Below are 19,198 nucleotides of genomic sequence, written 5' to 3' on the forward strand. Positions count from 1 at the left end.
CTCTCTCATTTATTTTGATTTCTCTGCCTGGCTGGCTGCCTTAAGGATCTGCTCATCCTTAAGGAACCAATACACAAATGTATGCAGCACTCTCGGCTTTTCAGAGGCTCAATCATAATAAAATCCAAACTGTTATGACAGACTCTGTTATCTCCAACTACTACTTTCCCTGAAGAAGGCAGTTTCCACCAGAAAAGCAGTCCTGGAATATTCCCTTGGACTGGTACAAATTTTAAGAAACTGGCAGAGTCCAGAACAGAAGCTAAACTTAAAGCCAAGAATCCCCATGTTCCCCTCAGGCTAGCTAATCATTTAAGGCAGCATCACACAGAAAAAGGACTGAAGTCCACTGCAAAAAAATGGAAATTCAAATGAAAGTTTAAGACCATCTCAACCAATTGTGCCCTCAGAGCCCCAAGATGAAGATGCTCTATAGACAAATCTCACAGCAGTCCCATCTGCAACCATGTTCAGCTCTGTACTGCAGGCAAGGACCACTATACTATAGCTAAGCATCTCATTTCACAGCCTTTAGATGCCACCAGTGATCATGCCCTCCTCTAATGTCTCCAGAGTTAAGTGCATGAAGAAAATACATTTTGTGACTGTCTTCAGGCACACTGAGATTCACCAGCAGGTTGGAGGCAGCAGAAATGAACAGCAGGCTCAATTTGCCTTGAGCCTAGGGTCAGGACCCCTCCTGGCTCACAAAGGAGACAGAAAATAGAACATCTGCACAGATACTTATCATCTGCTCCAGCAGCTGCCATCCTATGAATGCTTATCAGCCTGATACCAGGCACCTCCAGGCTGCTGTTGACCTCCCAAGGTGGCCACATCAGCTCTGGGGAACATCAGAAGGTCATTAGAACCCACATGTGTCTAGCACAGCCAACACTTAGGACAATCACAGTGTCTTGGGAATATTAACTCCAACCTTGAAAGCAGCTGTATGGAGGAGCAATAGTATATAGGGGCTATTTTGAATTATTGCCTACACAGGACAAGTGAGGATAAAAGTGGTGATGGCATGAGGATCTGATGAACAACATAATTTCTCTGCTGCAAATACTGTGGTCTCTGTATCCTATGGCTCCTTGCCCTCTACAAAGCAGACAGACTACCTGAGAGAATATGACTATTCATGTACACTGGGTCACTTCAGTTCAAATTCTCCTGTTAAAGGCTCTCTTGTTTTCCCTGTCAGAACAACACAGAAATCTCCCAAAGACTGTAAATACCCTCCTTTAGGTATTTTTAAATCATTGCACATGAATAGCAGGTAGGTCACAGAGGACTTTGTCACCTCCATGCACCCAGCAGGCTTTACTAATTGTGCAGACAATAAAAAAAGAAACACAGGATGGGTTATTCTCTTTTTTCCTAATGAAAATAACCTGGAGCTCCACAGATGCTCTGTCAAGCTCATTAGCACTGTGAGTACTGCAAGCTGGTGGCAGAGCAGAAGCTGGAGAGCTGGAAGTCCTATCCCAAAGACAAAGCAGTGAGTAAAAGCCAGGATGCTTCTGCTCTGCCTCATGGCCAATATGTTTCTCCTGCTGCCTTTTCAAGCTCCCTTCAAGCCCTCTGGATGCAGCTAATAAACCCTGGGGAGGCAGAGCATCATACCTACATGAAAAGCAAGCATGGAATGTCCCATGGTAGCCTTCAGGCTTTTGTACCATAGGTTATGCCCCAGGGAGAAATGGGGTGGCCCTGGAACCAGTTCCTTCAGGACACAAGTCTGAGGCTTAGTTCCTTCTTGAAAGCAAAACCCCTCCAGGACCTGCACTGAGCCTCTCCTGGAGGAAATTAGGGGAGAGCTAATTACTGGTGGCAGACAGCACCAAAGAAGAGGTAGATTAAGATGATCTTGTAGGGGGTTTGCATCCAGCAAAGCCTATTAGCCCTGAAGCTCCTGTTTATTGCAGACCCCTCTGGAGCACAGATAAACTCCTTGCGACTTTCATTTGTTTGGATTGCTTCCCTGCCTGTGCAGCATAGCTTTGAGGGAGGGAGCACAATTTTAATCTGCATACTGGGAGAGCTTCCTTATCTGTGCTTACTGTGGTGAGCCCAGCCTGCCTTCCCCCAGCCCTTGCGTGTGCCTCCAGCCCTGTGGCAACTTGCCAGTAACATCCATGCTTGACTAACTATAATGAGTCTTAGCATCATCCTGCTTAGTAGGCAGGGATTTTTAGAAACACCTGTTGGAAGCAGTACTCGGCCTCCTGCCTCTGAAAAATAATTGTCTCCACAACACCTTGATCCTCACTCTGGTACATGATGCAAAATAAATCCTAACACAAGCTTGGAAAATAAGTTAATTATCCACCAAGGGCTTAAACACCCTGCCTATGGAAAGCTTTCCCTCACTCTTCCCTGCATCTTTCTCTAAAGATGCAGTGACACTGACAGCAGCTTTGCTCCCAACTTCCAGCAGAATAAATGGAAGCAAGATATTATAGAAAGCAGCCAATTAACATGCTAAAAGACCCCAGCTTAATATAAACCCATGGACAAAGACTTGATACCCTTTGCATTTTCAGTCCTCATCAACCAATCTCCCTATCATCCTTCTCCTGCTGTCTTTGCCAGGTGGAGCCCCTACCTCATATTTTCCTTCATTCTCCTTCTTCATCTTCTCGACATCCAGCAGAAGTGACCAGACCTGGCCTCGCACCTGAAGCGGGATCCCTTTGTACACACGCCGGCACATCTGCAGGGAGGAAAACACGTGCAAGGTTAGCTGGATCCTGCTGGTGGCAAACACAATTTCTCCATGGTTTGCTGCTGCAAATAATCAGCCATCTGAGCAGACACCCCAGGCAATCACTTCCTCTGCGTGTGCTGGCACAGAGAGGACATCTCCAACTTGATGGATGAGCCGAGTACCTGCATCCATCAAAGAGAACTACTCAGTCAAAATCATAGAACCAGAGAATCATAGAACAGTTTGGTTGAAAGGGACCTTACAGATCATCTAGTTCCAACATCCTCGTCAAGCACAGGGACACTTTTCACTACACTAGACTGCTCATAATCCCATCCAGCATGAACTTTGAACATTTCCAGGGATGGGGCATCCACAGTTTCTCTGGACAACCTGTACCAGTGCCTCACCACCCTCACAGTAAAGGATTTCTTCCTTACATGTAGTCTAATCCTACCCTCTTTAATTTTAAAACTGTAGCCTCTTGTCCTGTCACTATCTGCCTGTGTGAAAAGTAATTTGCCTTTGTTTTTAAGAGCCCTCTTTAAAGTACTGGAAGACCACACTGAGGTCTCCTCAGAGCTTTCTCTGCTTCAGGCTGCTCTCAACTCAACCTGTCTTCATAGCAGAGAGGTCTTCGTTCACATCATCTCACAGATGCTTCTTCCCTTTTTCTTGTCATAAAGCCCCCATTAAATTTCAATGGAAAACAGAAAAGAAAAAAAAGCTTTTATTTCCAATTGCTGACTACTTCCATTAAAAGAAAAAGCTTCAGAAGAAAGAAAAATATCCTTTTCTGAATACTTTCCTTCCTTTCATTCATCCCACCTGTGAAAAGCCTTGCAGCTGCACTACAAAACCCACAGTAGCACTCCTCCAGATTCCTGAGGAACCTTGGGTACACTGAAGGACCAATGGCACATGTCTAAGCTCCAGCCATGGAAGGCATTTATGTTGCCTTATGCTCCCTCAGAACCTGGCAATTCCTTGGGAAGGGACAGAGGTGTCAGATTTCCAGTCATGGGAATAAGCTTGGAGCTTAAAAGGGCAGTGCCTGACCAGGCAATCAACTGGAGCTACTGTCACTGCCTGGTACAAATGCATCCAACCACCTTCAAAATCCCTCTACTTTTTCCATAGGGTACTCTGCTTCATGCAATTCAGGTTGATGCAAGAGAAGAACTGCAATCCCCAGGGAAGCACAAGATCCTAGAAGAAGTTTTGGGATGTGGGCCTGCCACATTGCCATTGCCACACCCAGCTGAACACCTGCTTCTCTTGCCTTTCCTTTCAGATCCACCTCACACCACCAGCTCTTTTATTTCCAACCTGACTTTTTAAGGTCAGTCTCTCACAAGGACATTAAGACCTTAATCATGGCACTGTGCTGGCTTATGGCCTTCATGAACACAAATGCTCCCATTTCCTTATTGTCTTCATGTCAGCATTGTGTCTACTGAGGGCAAGACCCAGGAACGGTGGTCGTTGTCCCGAAGACTTACAAGACCAGGAGGTAAGACAGGAGGTGGGCTTCAAGCAGACATGTTAGGGGATAGCAAAGAACTAACACCACTATCCCATTCAAAAAAAGTATGTAAAATAACTCTGTAGTCTGTAGAACCAGGAGAACCAGATGTTTATGAGAATGCTTTTCCACTCCGTTACAATAAATATTTCAGTATTTCAGCTGACAGAGAAAGTGTCTGCAACATATCCTGATCCTGAGAGTGTAATGGACATTCAACATTTAAAACACCATCCTCAGAACTCCCCAAATGCTTGCTCTGCCCCAAGTGTTGCTTAGCACCAGCTGTGAAGGTCCAATGCATAGTCAGAATGAAATCCTGCAGAAATCCTTTACCAGATCCTGCCCTTCCCTCTGTATGCACCAAATAAAAGCCACCCCCTAAAAGCAACCTCACCAGCAAGACATGCCCATGGAAAGCCACCATCCTGTTCAACTGCATCCTGCATTTCAAGTGGGACATCACTAATTCACCATCTGCACACCCAAAGGCTCATGTAAGGAGGTGCTTCTAAGGACAGCAAACCTTCACACCATGTGGGACAGATTGATCCCCACAGATTAAAGACCCATTTCCCAAGAGCCATTAAATCAGGATGAAAGAAGTGCAATGCATCAAGAGACACAAAGCAACAGGATTAGATGAACCACATCCCCAAAGTAGTAGGTGCAAAGAAAAGCCTGGCTCCTGCAAGACTCATGCCTTTATGAAGCAAAAGCTGAGGCAGAATTAAGAAACTAGAATATGTACCAATTCTGACAAGGACACTAATTCAGAAAAGATTACTTATTTCCAGTGGATTACAGGAGACTGACTGACAGCTGCCAAGGCATATGATGATACTCAGGTGCATGTGAAGGAAATAATTTTGTTTTGAATTTCCAGAGCTGGTATTGTTGTACTTTAGTGAGTGCAACTCTCAGTGGTATATAGTAATGTCTCTAATGATTTTCTTTGCACAAGTGCTAAAGGAACAGAGGGAGGTACAAAACATGCTGAGATGGAACTGAAATGAAATGCCTTCCTGTTATTTATCCAAGGGCTTTCCTCCTCCCACCACCTCCAGACATGAAAGTGATAAAACCTCAGTGCTGTGAGTCACCCAGAAAAAAAATTAGCAACTTTTCTTCATCATGAAACCTGAAGGAAAACAGGGAAGTTACCATGTAAGTGGTATTTATGATGGGATGAAAAGACAGAGGTAAGGCAGCATGTGATTATAACTCCTGTACCACATGACAGTCAAAAAGAACCCTCAAGGTCACTCTCTTTGTCTCTTTATAAACTGCTCAGATGGGAAGAGAACACCTAAATCATGTCCCATGCAGGCTGACAGACCAATGCACAGGCAAGAAGAACAAACACCAGTCTGCTTCACAAAGGGAGATGCTGGTGGTCAAAGCAATGGCTCGAGACACTGTAGAAAGCCTTTGTCAACCAAGGACTGAAACCACAGTGTCTAAAACTTGCTCCAGGTTTTGCCATAGGACCATCTTCCCTCTCCAGGCTTTAACATACAAAGCTCATGGCACAGAGGCCATCATCACCCCATCCCTATTGCTTCCCTTCCTATGAATTTTCTCTGAGGTAAATGGGATGAGGAAGACTATGAAAGACTTGAGCTCCATTCTCCTGCACCAGTGATCTCCTCTGAGAAGTACCCAACCAATTGTTCCAGGTTCTTGAATATGAGGGATGGAGTGCCTTTAAAGACAGAACATCTTTTTACAGTAGTAAAGACAGTGAAATTAAAGACGATTTGGGAGAAGTTCGTTTTTGAAGCAGAATACACACATTGCAGTTCACCTTCACACTTTGGAGTCTGTCACTGTTAACACTTCAGCCATGTCCACGGATCACCCGGAAGAGATTGCAGAAGCAATGCCCCAATTTTGGGTATGCATGGTGATATCCCTTTCAAGCCTTTCCATATATCCAGCATATGTCTCCAACACCCTAAAGTGGGGGCAGTCCTCCTTCCTCAATTCCTTTAGGACTCAGAGTGATCCTTCCAAAGAGAAAGGACTTCTTCACATCCTCTACCAGTGATGCACCAGAGGAACTGAGCTGTGCAAATTCTCACCTGGAGTGGAGAATTTCCTCTTAGAAACACGTAATCTATTGACTGATGATGTGGCCATGCAGGATGCTTGGCAGACTGGACATCAGCATGCATGGCTTTCTTTCCATATGATTAATGATTGCTCCCAACTCAGCTGTTATGCCTGCAGTTAGAGCCTATGCAGCTATTCCTGATGGGGTACCAGCAAAGCAGGGGCAAATTTAAATCCTAAAGCTGGTGAGCCATGGGCAGACATTTACAGTTATTGCCCAGGCTTCCTTTGGAGGAGAGGAAAATGCTATCTGCCTTTCCAAACCAAAAAAAAAAAAACCAAAAAAAAAAAAAAAAAAAAAAAAAGGCAAGCCACCCTGCAACTCCCAGACACAACCCCCTTTCCTTCCCATGGCATTTGAGGCAGGAGATCTGACTTCAGCCAGCCCTGGCACGACAAACGTCTGCTGGCTGTCCCCAGCATTAGCAGACTGTTTGCTCTTGGGGGTTTGTGCCAGTCCATACAGATCCCTGATTCATCCTAAACCGCTTTGCTGGCATGCACTGGATTAAGTGCTCTGCACTCCCGTGACCTTAGCAGAGACAAGGCTTCCCTCCTGCACAAAAGCAGGCTTTGCCTAAAAACAGGCATCTATGACCAAAGACATCCCTCACTAAAGGTCCCATCCCACAAGGCCAGCAGCAAGATGCAGCTTGCAAATGATGCAGAGGTCATATCCTCCTCCTATGACTGATGCTTCTGGCTGAAATCCATTTCAGAGCTATGATGAATAAATTATCCCACTGTTGCAGCACACACAGCACAGCCTTTTTTATCAGCAAAACTGTGCTGCCTGAACTGTATAGATTTTTACATGGCACCAGCCATTTCCTAACCTTCCCAAGCAGAGTCAGGCTGGTATTTAAACTTGGGTTCAAATCAGCACTGAAGAGAACATGTGAGCCTCCTTGTGCTGAACATTGAACAACACAGTTTAGCACTTTGCAGGTTTGACATACCTTAACTCTGTAAAATAATGTCATCCTTTCATGGACTTCTTTATTTTTGTACCCTTTCCCTTGTGGAAATTCAGCCAGAAAAAGGCATCATTGCATCATTCTAACCCCACCCATATGAGGAATTGTGCTGAGTGCCACTCTTTGCTGATCTTGAAATTAAATCAGATTGTTACAAAATGTGTCTAGAACAAAGCTGGAGACAGATCTAAGGCAATGATGAGCACAGGGAGCCCCAGGGCAATGCTTTAATTAAGATAATCCTATTTGTTGCTCATCCTGAAACAGGTTATGCCAGAAATTATTTCAGTTCCTAGCCAGGCCATTCTAGGCAAGGAATGTAAAAGGTCCCATTCTTTTTATTCATTCTTATTTCCAAAAATCTGTGACAGTCACAAGACCCAGACTGCCCTGAGTAGCATGTAAGGATGCACAAAGGCTGCAGGTGGGGGAACAAAAAGCCAAACCTGCTGCTCTCTGGTGGTGGCTCATGCCAAGGATCTGAAAAAGCTGCTTTCTTGACCACTGACAGGTGGGCTGCTTAGGGATCAATGCCCTGGATGGATACACAACCTCACCCCTCCTGCTGACATTTCACAGCACAGAAGATGAGACAACAACCTAAGCCTTGATCAGATACTCAGATGCTGCAAAACACAAAGGCTTGCTTGCTAAGTCCTTCTTTATAAAGGACTAGATATGATCAGATGTCTGCAGCTCTAATACATGAACAGGGACTGAAAAGGTTGGCCCTTAAGTCCAGGAAGTCTTAGTCTGGAAAATAAGTTGGGTTTCTACATCATTCAAGCAGTCAAAGTCAGGGCAACATCCCTTTGATACTACTTGCGGTTCCTGCAACAAGATTGCTTTCCCCTCTAATAAAGCACAGCATATCAAAATTAACATCAAAGGGAAGATTCTTGTTTTCAATAAGAGGATTTTTTCAAAGATGACACCTTAGTCATTGTTAAAATAACACAGAATGGCTGTCTTGTGACATTCATGTCAGCCAAGTGATGAAAACAAACCTGAAGGAAACATGCAATGCCGATGTGGCAGCCTGAGTGCTCAGAAAAGGAAAAAAACCAACCCACTCTGCTTTAGAAAAATCTGATCAAGGGCTTGTCACATTTACTTTAGCTAGAACAAAACACATAGCCTCTGACGTGACTGCGATCCCAGCATAAGGTCCTTGAAATGCCACAGTTGAACTGCATCCAGCTGTGGCAGCAGGAATATCTGAGAAGCTTCCATGCTCCTGACACAAGAGCATGGGGTTTCACATCTAGGTGTAGGATACAACCTGATTTTACTTTTTTTATTAAAAGAAGGCACACTTCTTTTGTGCCTCTTGGAGTCTTTGCATTTAACAGTGTGTGGCTGCTACAGACTTCACAGCCTGCACTTGCCTTGGTGCCAGGCAATGGGTGTTAGGCTGGACAGGACTGAAACCAAAGCTCCTTTCTACTCCCCAGGGTCACCAGACTGTTCTTTCCCTGCTTGGGGCCAAGCACTGCTTTTCTCTTTGCTGGGAGAGGGGATGGCCATTTCCGGTCTCCCAGCATGGGACAATGCCATCTCTGTGTCCAAGAGTCATCAACCATTTACAGGCTGTTATTCATAACATCCTTTATTCTACTACAAGAGCTTTCTCATTTTCTGACTTGAAGACCCTCAAAACCCACTTGCCAGTCTGACCCTTCACCAGCCAGCAGATCTGAATGGCATCAATTACAGTGTGCTTAACACCCCCGGTAATTATCAAGGGAAATCCAAAACAGACAGGTATCAGATTGCTACTGCTCCACAGCATTCATGCTGGATCCTGTCTGTCTTCACCATCTGACTCAGGAAAGCCAAGGTGTGCTAAAAGCACTCATCATTACCCACACCAAACACCCTCCAGGACCTGAAAGAATTCCCTGTACCCCACTGGAATTTGGCGGTTTACCCACAAGGTCACGCACCAATTAGTGCTAACTTCTAATTAGAAAGAACCAAGTCACAGGAGAACCTCCAATTTTGCCTCTGGAGCAGCACTGATTAACAAAGTAATTAGAACAACCCTGAAGTGAACAGAAGGATTATAAAACCCCAAGCCCACCTCTACCCCATCCCTGCTGCCATTAAGGTGATTATATTTCTGGGGTGGCTTTTTTTGGTTTTTTTGGGTTTTTTTTTAAGAGTGAGACTACAGCTGGTCTTTGGCTGGCTGAACTGGACATGACTCCTGACAGCTGGGCAAGGAGGATGCTCTGTTCAATGTTGTCCCTATAGCTATACAGATATTCTTCAGGTATTTCTTTCTACTTAGTGTTTTTAATCAAGCTCAAATTTTTCCCAAGGACGAGCTAGAAGCAGTCCAGCCAAACACCCCACTCCTGCTAAACACGAAGGCTGCAGAGGCCATAGCAACAAGGTCATGCCAGGCTTCAGCCCTCTCCTGTGCAGAGTGCCACAAGCAGAGCAGGTCAGACACAACACTCCCTACCCATCAAGGGTCTTGCCATTAGGTTCAAAGGATTTTTTGTTTCAAGAGGTTTGTAAGAAGAACATATAACAGATACTATTTATTAAAAACAATTCCTTTTTGAAGTGGTGTTTGGTGCAAAGTCCATTTTAATACCAAAGCCAAGACATAATGTTGGTGTCTCCATCCTTAATTTCCAGACAGATGTACACAATGTAATACCTAAGTGGCTTCTCAGAGGCACAGCTAGGAGCAAAATACAAAATCTAAGTATTGTTCTAGAGAAATAATTCTTCCCCCAGGGAGAATTACAAGGAACATCAGCTGGGCTGTATCAGTCACAGCTCCCACATCATTTCCAGGAAGTGAAAACACCAAAGAGACCGCTGGCATGCACTGCCCTCTGCTCTCACAGGGCAGGGAGCCAGCTGGGCACATGAACATTCCTGCTGTGCTCCTGCTTGCACAGGTACAAGTGCAAAAATGGCAGCAGCATTTAGGAAATCCTTTTTAAAGCTGTGTGAATCAGAACAGAACTTTTACCTCGACTGGTAACCCAAAAATTTCTAGGAAAGCTTTAAAATATGAAAGACTAACAAGTACAATCAGGCAATGATCCAGAGATCTGTTTTTCCTATTGACTTTTTGAAAGCCTCACGCATCACAAGGCTCCATCACACCCACCCTTCCAGACATACACTCTTTACCTTCTTACCTTGTCACTGTTTCTGTATTTGCCCCACTTCTTCAGCATCTTAAGCCACTTGTCCACACGTTCTATTTCCTGCTGTTTTTGCTGGCACAAGGGAGAAGAAAATACAAATTTAAGAAAAAAAAGCCCTGGGAGATGTCTCTTGAAAACACAACACTTCATTCTCTTAGGTTTAAATTTCTATGCAAAGACCTCACATCAGGGATGGGAATAATCCACAGGTGCATGCAGAAACTTGTAATTTCAGCATTTGGTAATTAAAAGCAGCATTGGTGAAAATGACAAGACACACAAGCTTAACATAGAGAAAGCATTCCCAAGAGTATTCCCTGACAATAAAAATCTTTGCAGGTCCAGCTAGACTCAAATCCTATCACTGTATCAGATCAGAAGAAATGTGATTCAGTCCCATTTAGCAGGGTCCTACCAGAGGACATGCTCCCATCTCAGGGGAGATGAGGACAGAAGTGATGGTTGGTTACCTGTTACCTACAACTTCCACCATCTTCCCTTGCACATGCAGTCCCATTTAAGAGCCACAGCTGCTGAGCACTGTGTCAAAGCAGAGGGAAAAGCCTGATATTGTTTTAAGAGGTGCTTTTTCAGTGCCATGTGGAGGAGGAAAGTTGTCTAACTCAGCAAAATAAAAGCTCCAACAGCTGGGCATCGTGCAGAGTGCCCATATCTGGGAGAGCATCAGTGACCAGTGGGTGCTGGCTGCCTGCTTTGCTCTTACTTGCTCGTTTCCTCAAAACACATCCCCTCCCCAGCTGGTGTGAAAAGGATGCCACACCCATGATGACAGAGCTGGCAGCTCTCACCTTCTCCTCCAAGGCGGTGCGGGTTGGCAGCTCCTGCTCGCTGGAAAAGCAAGGGGTCACTGGTTACTCCATGGGCAAGAAAGGGTGTGGGGGAGCACAGGATGCTGCAGCTCACTGACCACCTCAGACACTTGAGGGGTTATGTCCTGGGGACTTTATGCCCTTCCTACAGCTGTCCCCAGTATGAAAGAGGCAGGGGAAGCACCATCCAAAATCCCACCACCCAACAGGAGGCTCTGGGGGTAAAAGAGCTACTGGATGTAACTGGAAAACCTGGGCATGTATCTCCTCTTCAGTACACACAATCAGCAATTTAAAGGGTGGGGAACAGAATTTCTGGACAGCAATTGCTTAAAACCTCCCTCCTGCACACAAAACACCTACTATTGTAACTTATGTTAAGAATCAGAATAAAAATAATTCTATTTAAGCATTCTTCCCAGGCACAGTGTGTGTAATTCATATACACCTTGGTTAGGATGGCTATTTTCTAAGGGAACCAAAGACGACCTTGTCTGGTCTCTTCCCATACCCCCTGAATCATAAGGTGCAAACACAAGGGCCTCTCCCTCTGTGGCACACCATGGAGGCACAGGAGCACCAGCCTGCACCTTCTAATGCCAGGCTTGTGGTAGGAAAGAATTTCTGAGCCTTGTCTTGCAGCAGATTCAAAGCATCAGTGCCTGGACATGCACAGTTGAGGAAGGAGGCCCATTTAGTCTTTCCTCCTGCATTTGGGACTGATCAAGCCAAGCCACAAAGCAGCTTGTGGGAGAGATGCTGGGCCAGTCATACTCCGTGCAGAAGGAAGGTACACACACACACACAGGCCAGAGAGGAAAGGAGAGGGCAGGAGGACTTACTGCAGGAATCCAAACCGGTCTGTAACTTTGTAGAGTGTGAAATCAGCATCTTCCCATTGGTCAATCTGAGCTCCTTCCTGTCTGCCCTGAAAGCAGAAAGGACACCTGTGAGCTGGTCCCAGCATCAGGAATACCTCAGTGCCTGCATCCTGCACCCAAAGCCCATATCCCTCTTTCCTGAATCATAAAAGGCACAGAACTAGGAGAGCAAAACCTGCACTAAATAGCCAAATTCAAGACAGAGAAAAATGCCAAGTTCAGCCTATCCAGCATTCCATGTTACCTCTGCCAGAGGCTGGGGAAAGCTGTACATCAGAAAAAACAGTGCTGTTGGGCATAAGCCATACTTGTATTAAGGGAGCACTGAAGCACCAGAAACTCAGCACCTTTCAGTACCTATGCTGACCACAGGTAGGACCCTCAATAAACGCCAGGGATGTAGTAAGAGGGGATGTATAGGAAGGGAGAGCTGGCATGAAGCCTAATGGCAAGAGGGTTACTGGGCAATGCCTGCAGGGAGGCAAAAGTTCTAATTTGATGCATTCCTAATTGATGAAAGAGCTTCAGCCTCAGCCAGCATGCTGGGGAGAGGCATGAGGCTGGTACCTTCTCATATTTGGCGACGATTTCTGCTTTTTCCTGGGCTATTAAAGACTCTATATCCTTCTTCATATCAGAAGCTGTAGGGAAAAAAAAAAGCAGGAGGGAGGGGAAAGGAGATAAGTAAATGTGTACACAGCATGTGAAATATTTTAGGAAAGTGCTAATACAAAAAACGTTTGCTGACAATTTTAGCTTCCAGCTATATCCCACAGCTAAAATTAGGCTGAGGTTGCACAGCTGCTGTACAGAGACTTTGTGGAGCTTGCCTGCACGCAGCAGGACCGCCAGCTCCCTGCTCCCTGCACTGGGACAGTGCCCAAGCTGAGCAAGGAGGGGGTCTTGCCTTTGTTCTCAGGCACACACATGGCAGTGTGAAAGACATGGCTTTTAAATCAAGACACGCAAACCAGCCACAGAGCGCTGGCCCAGCACAGAACAGGCGCCAGCCGGGCGCTCCTTGGCGCAGCATCCACATGGATGACAGCAAACCACCATGCTCCTGCCCCACCTACGGATGGGAAGCCAGGAGGGGCATCCAAATCAGATTTAATATTAAAGAAGAAACTGAAAGAAGGTTTTGCCTACTGAAATGTGCATGAGACAAGTGAATTAGCCTCTAGGTCATTACTTTTTGTATACAATTCCAAAAGGAAACAACACAGCAGCAAGATATTCCCACCTATGCTGAGAAGGACCAATCTTGGTCTAAGCAAGACCTATTCCAGGTCCCTGGCACTGCTCTGCTTCATTGCTCTGCTTCATCCCATACACATACCTATGAGCAAAGTAGGTTCCCACATCAAACATCACTTGGGTGTTGTCCTGTACAAACCCAAAGAAGCATCCTTCCTGTCAAGCCATAACTGGTCCCTCATGCACCAAAGGTGGAACACACCAAGGAGAAAATGTGGGCAGACAAAACCTCCAGGGAAGGGGGTTATATAATCAGGGTTCTTCCATGACCCATTATCAGACAGCAGCACAGGCAAGGCACCACTTTAGACACATCCATTCAGACACTGGAAAAATGCAAAATCTTCACATTCATGCCAGGAATGGGTGTATCTTCCCCTCTTATTGACTCCACAATCAAAATAGAGCAAGGACAGAAATACTGAAGTGCATTTTGTTCTTTTATTTTTCCAAGCTGCAGCTCCTACTTCAAATGTAAATTTTGATCAGTACATTTTAATCACAGCTTAATTTTCCAGCGCAGCAAGGTCTGAATAACTGTCTCACCGTGTCACCTAATATTTCTTCATCTCCTCCTTCTCACATCTCCTGTGAAGCTTATAGGCAATTTCACTCCCCCAATTCTGACTTTTTTGTTCTTGTTGTTGTTATGGGGCCAAAAAAATCCCAGTAATGTCTTTTACATGCTGCTAAAAATACAAATATTCCGCAGGCTACAGGGGAAAATAAACTGTACGTCAGACTAAAGGGGCAATTTTTCAAGACACTTATAAAGTGAAAGCTATTCTGGACATCTCTGACCACACTCTAAGAAAATAACAAAGGAAGATCAACTTGGTACCATGGGAGGATTTACACAGCAAGAACATATATATTTTGGCATTCACCTCTGCAAAAGCCTCTCTTCAGCCAAAAACACCAGACTTGTGCAAAGGAGCCAGTTTTTAATCTCATGCCTGGAATATGCATATTTGTTTTCTCTTTCTATAACAGTGCAAAAGTCCAAATTTAGGGAAAAAATTGAAAGCAGAGAAAATGGTTACTGGCAGTGGGAAGGATGGAGATGGCAAGTGGCTTCACCAGCCTTGGGGTGTGACCACAGTGCTGCTGCTTGGGAGAGCACAGAGATGGTGCTGTGCTCAATGAGGCGGTGGTCAAAGTACTCTGGAGAGGGAACAGAACATAGCTTAGCTCAGTAACAGCATATATTCAATAGGGGTATTTTTATTATTCCATTCTGCACATGCTCAAACTCCAGAGTAGTTTTGACATCATGATGTTATATAACTTTTGCTTGAGGGAAATGATACCTCATGTACTGAGATCTATTTTCTGAAGGATTTGATGAAACACATCATTTTTTTACTTGATGTAAACAGGCTTCCTATAAATAGGAACAGGCTGTACTGTACCTGCCATGCTTCTTCATATACCTATGTATGCTACATACCTTCTTTTTTTTTTAATACAGCACTCAAATTAGTTTCTCAACCCTACCACCCAATTTTCTCCTGAGAGCACTGTATTTTCTTAGCAAAGAGATTTTTTTTTCCATGACAAACACACAAGATGAAGCTGCTATGAACAGTAATAGTAAGAAGATGTGTACTATGCAACAATGGTATTAGATAATTAACTAGGATATAAGCAACAGAAAGCCCTGAACTATGCACATTTAAATTCAACCCCAAAACAAAGTTATGAACTAGCTCCTTTTGAAAATGAGTTGAAAATGTCCACAGTCTGTCATCTGACACTAACACTTGCAGCTTCCAGTCAACAATTTAAGGAAGTAAAAATTAATACCAACTACAATCAGCCTAAAAATGTTTAATGAAACTGCACATTACTGCCAACCCGCATTGAACATTATCTAGCTATCAGCCAACCTGAAATAAAATACCCAATTTTTGAATGAAAGCGACTTTCCTTTAATTAATTTACCAGCTGGAATCTCAAATATTGGTAGCAAGAAGAAAGCATCTACATAAAAAATCCAAGACTTCATGTCAAAATTGTTCTCCATAAATCAGATTTACTGTTATACCCTTCCCAAAAGCCCCATATTTTTCCAGTCAGATGTGCCAAACTCCCATTTCCCCACATGGGATACCACCTGCCAGGACCAGCCTGGTTGGGAGAGGGGAACCTCTGTCCACAGCCACCAGCCCAGTTCTGCAGCCCTGCTCACTGCCCAGGAGAACTGAGCATTTCTCATGGCCCAGCAGCAGTGCTCCTTGTGACACAGCCCAGGACACACACACGTGTCCTGTCACCCCCAGCCACACCACCATATCTCACGCTTACCAATTCATCAGCAATCACCCTGCTGGTACTTGACAGGTGGGCTTTTGAAAATGAATATATCAGTAAAATCTCTTCTTAGGAAACACAGCATAGCAATATGTTCTCAGGCTCAGCCTGGATCTGAGGATATTCTGGAACCCAGCTTTTAAATAATTTGTACTGTAGAAAAGTATCTACTCAAGCCTAAGATTAAGATTAAGACTACATGTTTGTAGTCAGTTTCTCTTTGGTGGAAGGTCATTGAAAAAGCAGAAATGGGTTTAGGTAAATGTGTTCTCATTCTGACTGTGTCCACTTTAAATATTAGAGACTGCTGCTAGGAGAAGAAAAAAAAGGCAAGTTTTGACACACTGTACTTCACTAACACTCTGGCCTCTATCAGAGTGAAACTACTGCTGTAGAATAAAGTAAAAAAAGTACATACTACAGTCATACCCACCAGTGCTGAAACACAACAAGTCACCGTTCCTGTTTCATGTTCTATTTTAAAAGCATATATTTAAACACAGCATTTTATGTCTTTAGCCATCTATGGTATCAGCCTGCAATTTTTGCTTTAGGGGAACAGTTTTAAAGGAAAAGCATATACATCTTGCTACCACTCACTTGTAAAGCTACTACTAATTCTAACAGTGACTCACACACTTGCACGCCCTGTAATAAACCTGGCCATGCAGAGCAGTGAAAGCAACTAAAGCAAGCTGTGAGAAGTTGAGTAAGTCCCATCAGAACTTTTTAAGTGCACGGAACAAGCACCTTGACACACTTCAAACCACACAGGCTAAGGGTTTGAAGCAACCTGCCCATCCTGGCTGCCTGGCAGAACATGGGGGGACAGTCAGCAGCTGCAAGCCAAGAGGAGCTGTCATCAGAGGCTCTTTTCCCACATTCTTAAAGCCTTTCAGAAGCAAAGCCACAGCATTACACCATTGCACATACCTACCACGCATTGCCAAAGTGAGCATGGCTTTGGGACTGCTCCACCACAGCCTGAGGAAACCTCAAAGCCCCACAAGGCACTCAGGAGGGGCTGTGGGCTGTTATAGGTGGGCACGGGCACGCCTGGCTGTGTGCCCATGAGTTGACAAGCCAAGGAGGAAGTGATGGCCATGTGCTGCTGACTGCAGGAAGAACTTTTGCTTCATGAGAACCAGCCCCATGCAGAAGTCAACCTGCTCCTGAGGCTGTGGTGCAAGACAGGCCAGCATCTACTCCAGAATGGACAACATATTCAGTGCACTTGTATTGAGGACTTCTGCTGATCCCCATGGGCAGATTCTCTCTCATTAACAAACCCAGACTGCAAACATCCTAGCCAGCACCAGCTTCAAAACACATCACTGGACTGTGCATCCCTGACCTTAGCTTGAATCCGGCACATGATTACATCCCCGTTAACAGAAAGGAAATCAAGACCTGCACTCACAAAGTGAATTACGGCTTCAGGAATGAAATTACTATCAAGCAAGATTAACCAAGAAACAGGAGATCCTGTTTGCTTATTTATTTCCTTGACTACAACTCAGGAGAACACAAGCAAGCTTTTTTGTTTGTTTGTTTTAAAAGCATAAGAAGCACCAAGCCATCTGAATTGCAGGAAGGTTTGTTTTAACTGTCTTGGGGTCTTTGAAAATAACTGCACATAGATCACTTTAGATGAATCACAGATGTGCTACAGAAAATTCAAATTATCTCCTGTCCTAGTAAACTTGCATTGTATCTCAAACTGCACTGGATGTTGCATTGGATAAAACCACAGTCACCTCCCTCAGCAGAGGTAGTGGGAACACCAAGGAGAACCCTCCAACTCACTTTGATGCCACCAGCAATACCCCCAACAAGCCAGAGCAAACAGCATTATTGTAGATGAGATCGTGCTGATTTACTAGCATATGTAACCACTGTATATGACAGCTCTCACTGTGATTCTCATTTGCTCCAGAGCCAGTTTATGAATTTGGACAAGACAAGATGAAAACAAAACAGAGCTCCAAGAAATGTGCCCTTACCTGAGCCTTGTATCAGGTTCCAAGATTCATCAGTTCAGCTGGAGTTGTCCACTCCCCTGAAGGCATCTACCTGGCAGGAGCCAGTTGTCTCTGCTGCAGGGTGGCGAGGACCCCCAGTTGCCACAGCCCACTGGTCAAAAGCCCTTTGGTTCACCCACACCGCCCCAGCTTCACGTGGCTGGTCTCCTCCACCCTCGTCCTCTGGCACGTGAGAGCTCACTGCAGGTGGCTGGGAGAAGAGGCAAGGCAGGAGGAAATCCACACTCTCTTGTCCCGCAGGCTCACTGCAAAGGAAATAAGAAGTTGATCAGTTTTCCAGTTCTGGCACAGCAAAGGCACCATCCTTTACCACAGGGGTCTCTGAACACAGAGGAAAGGCAGGTCCCTTTGGAGCTGGTGGGGAAGGAATAGACTGTAACTGCAGGGCATACAATGGCAGAAAGTAAACTATGCTTGTATGCATTGCAAAAAAAAAAAAGCCTTAGTGTGGTTTTACTTGCCATTTTCCACCCTGGTTAGGTCCCACGGTTTCCCATGAAGGTCTGAGAGCCCAACCACCTTTATACCAGCAGGCAGGTTGCACTGGTCACTCAGCAGGCAGAAGATGTCCCCTACCCAAGCCAAAGCCACAGTATTACATTCTACTCCAGCTAATCTAAGATTATGTTGCCCCCAAGAAGGACTGCAATGGAGGGTTCAGGCCATTCCTTCAGGACTTGGGTCAGGTTAAGACCAAGACACATCACTGATATGCATAGTAGAAGAGCTGGCTCCAGCTGTGCCACTTGAGGCACCTTCCAGCACTGGCAATTCTCCTTGATACATCCAAACAGCTACACAGTCCAAAGGACGGCAAAGCCCAACACAGAGCTATCACTTAGAAAAAACAACTTTTTAGTTGTCACCTTCAGCAACTCAGAGAAGCAACACACTAATTCCACAAGTGTGAAATCAAGACAGCATCCCAAAGCATGACACTCTGCCTGAAGTCAGCATGCACTGGGCAGAGGAAGCATGGCTCACTTGTGTCATGGGCTGCCACTTTAATAACACCACCTCTCTTCCAATCCCCCTCACAAACACCAGCAAATGGACTTTACCACACAATCCCAAGCTGTCCTGTGCTGAATTTCCTTGTTGTCACCCCTCCAGCACCCAGACACAACAGCTTGGAGGCCCTAAATTCCAGAAGGCCTCACACCCTTTCAGAGGTGTTCACCATTATTATCAAGCAACCCATTACACAGACTACATTTTATATATGTTATCACCTAGTAGGTTATAATGTGTCTTACACACATTAAATGCAGATTATAAACATTTGCCTCTATTCTCCCAATTTGCACCAAGCTTTTACGGTACAATTGCAAGCTGCGGTGACAATAACAACACTTTGCTGCTAGACTACAGC

The 19,198-nt window shown here is 44.9% G+C and overlaps 1 protein-coding gene across 6 annotated transcripts in view; it reads right to left on the reverse strand.

Annotated features, from left to right (window-relative positions):
* The window catches only part of LOC110484447 (USP6 N-terminal-like protein), a 75,488-nt gene that overhangs the window by 12,242 nt on the left and 44,048 nt on the right, over window positions 1-19,198 (reverse strand). For 5 of the 6 annotated variants that reach the window (XM_021555067.4, XM_021555065.4, XM_085581649.1 and 2 more), the window contains 6 exons: window positions 17,788-18,071; window positions 12,782-12,855; window positions 12,176-12,261; window positions 11,313-11,352; window positions 10,495-10,575; window positions 2,612-2,719 (listed from right to left, as the gene is read on the reverse strand). In XM_021555067.4, coding sequence (XP_021410742.3) covers window positions 2,612-2,719; window positions 10,495-10,575; window positions 11,313-11,352; window positions 12,176-12,261; window positions 12,782-12,847 — 381 coding nt within the window. In that variant the 5' untranslated portion in view covers window positions 12,848-12,855; window positions 17,788-18,071. Of the gene's footprint in view, window positions 1-2,611; window positions 2,720-10,494; window positions 10,576-11,227; window positions 11,353-12,175; window positions 12,262-12,781; window positions 12,856-17,787; window positions 18,072-19,198 lie in introns of all 6 variants that reach the window. The other variant, XM_085581650.1, reaches the window with a different exon arrangement.

The sequence above is a fragment of the Lonchura striata genome, chromosome 5 (genome assembly GCF_050655825.1).
Source record: "Lonchura striata isolate lonStrDom1 chromosome 5, ASM5065582v1, whole genome shotgun sequence".
Taxonomy (NCBI): Eukaryota; Metazoa; Chordata; class Aves; order Passeriformes; family Estrildidae; genus Lonchura; species Lonchura striata.